Source organism: Sinohyriopsis cumingii, chromosome 1, assembly GCF_028554795.1.
Source record: "Sinohyriopsis cumingii isolate HCF-2022 chromosome 1, ASM2855479v2, whole genome shotgun sequence".
Classification (NCBI taxonomy): domain Eukaryota; kingdom Metazoa; phylum Mollusca; class Bivalvia; order Unionida; family Unionidae; genus Sinohyriopsis; species Sinohyriopsis cumingii.
Window position 1 is genome coordinate 111,217,867 of NC_142961.1, and position 5,665 is coordinate 111,223,531.

The 5,665-nt window shown below is 36.0% G+C and overlaps 1 protein-coding gene across 1 annotated transcript; it reads left to right on the forward strand.

Annotated features, from left to right (window-relative positions):
* The first annotated feature begins 1,450 nt into the window (after positions 1-1,450).
* LOC149807608 (growth arrest and DNA damage-inducible protein GADD45 gamma-like) lies at positions 1,451-5,429 on the forward strand. The gene is made up of 5 exons (XM_089968785.1): positions 1,451-2,611; positions 3,232-3,342; positions 3,695-3,815; positions 4,220-4,469; positions 4,780-5,429. Exons 1-4 carry the CDS (start codon positions 2,493-2,495, stop codon positions 4,436-4,438), a joined length of 570 nt encoding a protein of 189 aa, XP_089824911.1. The 5' UTR covers positions 1,451-2,492; the 3' UTR covers positions 4,439-4,469; positions 4,780-5,429.
* The last annotated feature ends 236 nt before the right edge of the window (positions 5,430-5,665 follow it).

A 5,665-nucleotide genomic window follows, 5' to 3' on the forward strand; every position in this document is an offset into this window, starting at 1 on the left:
AAAGATGTATTAAGGGATTAAACATGGGATATACATGTATAATGGTAATAAGCATGGGATAGATACGCAGTATAGCATTAAGCATGGGATAAAGACGTATTATGACATTAAGCGTGGGATAAAGATGTATTATGGCATTAAACATTGGATAAAGACGTATTATGGCATTAAGCATGGGATATACATTTATCATGGCAATAAGCATGGGATAAGGAAGTATTATCCCATTAGACATGGGACAGAGACGTATTGTGGCATTAAGCTAATTATAAAGATATATACGACTCTCAAGTGAATTATATTAAAGTGTAATTTTAATCATCGTCTTCAGGAACAGTATTCTGGCATACTTTTAAGTTTTTGGGGCTTTTTAATGAAAGAAAGTTAATTTTTTTATAGCATATATAACATTTAATTGATATAGAAATTTTTGTCTTCTTGGTGACAAGAAATTAAGTAAAGCCTGCTTTTTAAAGTCTATACACAATTGTCTCCCTTGATAAAACTATTTTTTGAAGGACTCTTTAACAGGATTATTGATAAAAACAATTACCATCCCTTTAGTAACCGGCTGTCTTAAAATGAATTATTTTCGCTTCCCAACGATGGGTTCTTAATATAGGTGTGCGTGTGTGTGCTCCCACTCGCGCACAAAGTTCCATCTTCAGTTATGTCTAAGTTAGGCTTGTAAGGAGGGAGACAACTCGATATAATCATCATTTGTCGTCAAAATAAATTACCTTTGTAAGCATCATCACATTTTGAATACTATTGTTGTTGGTGACGAGCTAATTGCGACATATATTTGAACCCATTTGTATAAAATGAAGCAATTATGTCGACTCTGTCATGTATACAGGGCGGTAGAGAGCGATCACGGGCCCTGGGCTAAGAAACACCCGGGCCTCTCCTAGTTCAAACAAAAATTTTCTTTTATAAAATTAGATATTTAGATATGTTATTCGGCCCGAGGTCCTCTTACGCTTATCCCCGGTCACTCTCCCCTCTTGTGGGCCCTGCAGACATACTCATGTTGATAAGAAACATACATTATGGTAGCTATCGTTTTTGACAATATCAAGAACAGTTGAAGTGAAAGTAGTAAATTATTAGGAACAACAAAAATTGCCACTGAAGTACGTGCAGTAGCAGTTATTGTTGTTGCTGCTCTCTCTTTCTCTCTCTCTCTCTCTCTCTCTCTCTCTCTCTCGTTTTGCCATATTATGCAATGCAATAAAACCATTAAGTAGACAGGAATCAGTGATTCCTGTGATCAAAAATACTTTAAATATATTTGTTGTGATCTTTGGACGGTTGATAATACATTAGAAATTGCTCCTGGCTTTAAGAATTTCGACCAGGGCGGTAAAAAAAGGAATCTAAAATGTTATATTACTTTTCAAAGAAGACTAGACCTTGGATACTGTATTACTTTTCAAAGAAGACTAGACCTTGGATACTGTATTACTTTGCTTACATGTTTCAGTTTATTAACATCCAAAAGAAAGGATTTGGTTCGAACCCCGGCCGAGTCACACCAAATACTTATAAAAATGGTACTAACAGCTGCCTCGCTAGGCGCTCAGCATTAAGAGGTTAGTGTTAGGACTGGTCGGCCTGGTGTCAGGATAATATGACTGGGTGGGACATCATGCTACATGTCTGCGGCATGATGCCCCAGTGCTAGATATCACTATAAACTGCCACATTGTAGACATCGTAGCGATATGACTTAAAAATTGTTAAAGCTTCGTTTAATATCCAAATCATAACACAATAACAACACTAAAGCTAAATGGAACACGCTGGACAAGCCACGATACATGAGATGTCATGGCTATTTATAGATAAACGGTGAAAACCTACATCTAAAAATTGTCAAGTTCGCGTACTCTGCAGATACTTTGATTTTGCAAGTCGAAAAAAGATTGTTCTTCCAAGAATAGACTGCAGTAAAACTGTGTCGAAAATGATAAGATAATAACTGAACTTGCTTTCGCCAATGCCAAGCTAATTAAATCATGCCAAGATTTTCATTTACAATGGAATCCACGGCTGATGTGTCGGTTCAAACAGGGACGAAACTTCACCGTCTGACTCAGCAAATGATTATGCAATATCAAGAATTGTTTGCTACAAGTTTGGACGGAGATTCCCTTGGTATCACATGATACCACGTGACTACTGAATGGAAAGGAGAATTTAGATTATCATCAAAAATCGGTCAAATAATTTTGTATATATCATTAAACAAACCTTCACAGTTTTGAATGCTTATCGACTTTTATTTATTTTAGCTACTTTTGTACAAAGCGAGTTAATAAAATATCGCAAAGTTCCATGCTTTCTTTGCTACAGAAGGAAAATCCATTCCCTCGGCTGACAGCCAATCAGGTGAGGTGTCCTGGGAAAGGCCCTCGACCAGTAAACAAGTTTTCGATGGTCTTCATAGTTTGCATTCCGTTGCTCGATAGCGAACAGTTAACACGTAAATGCCGATTAACTATTGTACTGATTATTCCTCTGTCGGATTACTCTTTCACACAGGAATTATTACCAGCAAAATGACGTTACAAGATGTTGTGGAGGAAACAGTGCAGAAAACCGATATGTAAGTTTGGTTTTAACACTAAAGTTTAGGTGTATTAGGTCAGGATAACTGTTCTAATAACGATTTATATTCGTCATATTTATTTCTATGCAGCTCGTCTGCAGTGTCTAATATAACCTGTGCTATGACAGATAAAGTAAAATTATTTTCATAAAAAAAGTAATGAAGATTTTTTTCTGAGTGATCTGATAAACAATGACTCAAAATTTTTAAAATACACAAACGTTGTATTTGACACTATCTCTGAGAAAATATAATACTTGCGTCTGCAATAGGATGATCATTGTGAAACAGGACTGAACCAGCAGTGAACGACACTTATATCTCATAAAACAATGCATGATTTAAAATATCGACATTTGTCAAATCTTCATGTAAAAAAACTCTGTACATCTGCCATCCTATGCGTTTTCGAAGAATTTCGACTGGGACACGTGAAGTGACACGCACCGATAAAAGAAATATTGCCATGTGGCTGCGTCTTTCTATGACACATTTTCTGTTCACAAGAAAATGTGTACTATGAAATACCTTTCAGCAAGTAAGAGCACCTGTTTAATTTGATGTTTTTACAATGTGATTCATTGTTCTTAATCACTACTACTGGGTTTTTATTACAGAGATACAACGAACGTAAAAACTGCAGAGTTTCTGCGGGAGGTATTGCTGAAGGCTATGTCCGAGGGAAGGTTAACCAGTGGAATATTTGAATGTGCAAATGTTTTCCGAATGTAAGTACGTCAACTAACATTTTACACTGCACTACATAGGTCTTATTTTTAAAACTAGATACTTGACTGTTTAGAATCTTAGTGGTAAAAACCGCGAGTAAAACCTTGAAATGGTTACTGCCTTGATACCGTGACAAATTCTTGATTCTAGAATATCCAATAATAATTGGGGGGAGGGGAAGCGGTATAGATATTAAGTTGGTATAACCATTTCTGATGAAAATAGACAATTAAGTTTTATTCTGCATTCTTTTCAGTAACGTAATGTTATAGTACCATACATCCATAACATATTCAGTTTTTCTTCTTAGCAATATCTCACTGACTGATCGAGATTGTCTTCGGTTTTCAGGGATTCTGACAAAGTAAGACTGTGTATTTTGCCAGTTACATCATCCATGGACGTTGCGATCCACATTCAACACAAACTGATTGAAGCCTACTGCTGGGAAAACGAGATACAGCTGCTGAAGGCAAGGACCTTGTTATATTTATACCCGCTATTGTTGTAAAGATGGGAAATAGTTTTCTGATATTGTCATGATAAAGGACCACCAGATGCTATAGTTATAAAAGTTAATTTGGTATGTAAGAAGAAAAGAAGAAAAGAAGTAAAGAAAACAAATACAATCAACAAAATAAAGAATCATTATTCTCCGACCAGAAGTAAAGAATGTTTCTTTTTAACAAAATAATATATTCTATACATGGTATTGCTGTTTTGTTTATAATGCGATAACAACAATTGAACAACAGTGTAAAGCCAAGCTGTTTGTGCTCTCCAAGTCAGCATGTTGTTTACTATATATAACAATTCTTATGTTTCAGATACACGTGATTACAAAAGATTCTCATTCAAATGATTTCATGATTACAGGTGGACAGCGTTGAAAAATTGTCAGCTATATTGAATTCTGGGGAAAAGAAAATGCATCAGAAAAGCAAAAATGCCATGCCAGTGACAACAGCCAGTGTGGACTGCAGCTGTGTCCTAGTGACATATCCACCGAAAGACGAACGGGATAAAGACGAGGAAAGCTACGCATTCATGGAGTATATTTTGCCTCACCAAGTGATCGAACTTCCACCAGACTGAAAAATACGTTATAACAGTGGGTTCGTTAAAGGTACATTTTAAGTTATTATTTATAGAGCTGTTGTTATTATTTCAAAACAAAGAAGACGGCTTCAATTAAACCTAAACAAGAAACTGTGACGAAATAATGCGCAAGAGAAATAACTTAAATCATATGCCTTATTTACTTTTCTATGATACCACTTGTTTACTGTTCTGAAGATATTTTATGTCAATATATTAAGGCCTACAGGGAAGACTGACCTATTGCCATATGCACTGCCTCGTTAAATAAAGTGCAAATATAATAATAGTCCCTTCTTGTGCCAGTTAGTTTGACAATTTTGTTCTCATCTTTTCAGGTTGAAAAAATACCAGTATTATCTGCTGTACAGTTGTTACCTCTACATTGGGGTTAAATCATACTCATCACGAGGGAGATGGGACTAGGTGAACAACGTGCTTCATTGGGATTCATGCAAGGTTTCCTAATATCACATTGACTCTTTCCAAGTAGCTAAAGGAAGAGAGATAACTCTGCCTACTGGTGGCCGAGTATGGTGTTTAAAGGGGTATATTCAAGGAAGTGCAGAAGACACTCAATATGGATAGACATGTAAGGTCAAGGTGATATCCAACACCTTTTTGTAGCAAATATATATATATATGAAACGGTCAATTGATCCATAACGAAGATGAAATGTTGTCAGACATCAGTGTTAACATGTAACGAGTTAATTTACTCTGAGAAAAGACGGTCTTCGCATATGACATGTAAATCTAAGTTGGTCACAACTACAACTTTGCAAGTATAGCAGTCATTTAGTCAGAGAATCGGGGAAGTACTTAGAAACAGGTTGTGACCTAGATGGGTTTATATGTTGTGTGTGTGTTTTGACATTGATAGCAGTATTTCTTATTTCTCATAAATTGAAGTATTGTTGTTTTCTTGGAGCGTTTTTGTATCTTGCTTGTAAGCATATCTTGAATAAAGTGATATGGATAAATCAAATACATTTATATTTTATTAACGTAGAAAATGTTAATTATGCAGAGGGTTAAATTTCACACGTGCCTGAATAGCAGCATGAATTTGTATATCCCATAATGTACACGAATATATCCTTTTCTCGTGGACCGCTCCGGTGGCCTTAGTGCTTAGAGCGTCCGCCTCGGATGCGGGTTAGAACCCCGGCCGAGTCATAAAAAAGACATAAAATGGTATTAACAGCTGCCTTACTAGACGCT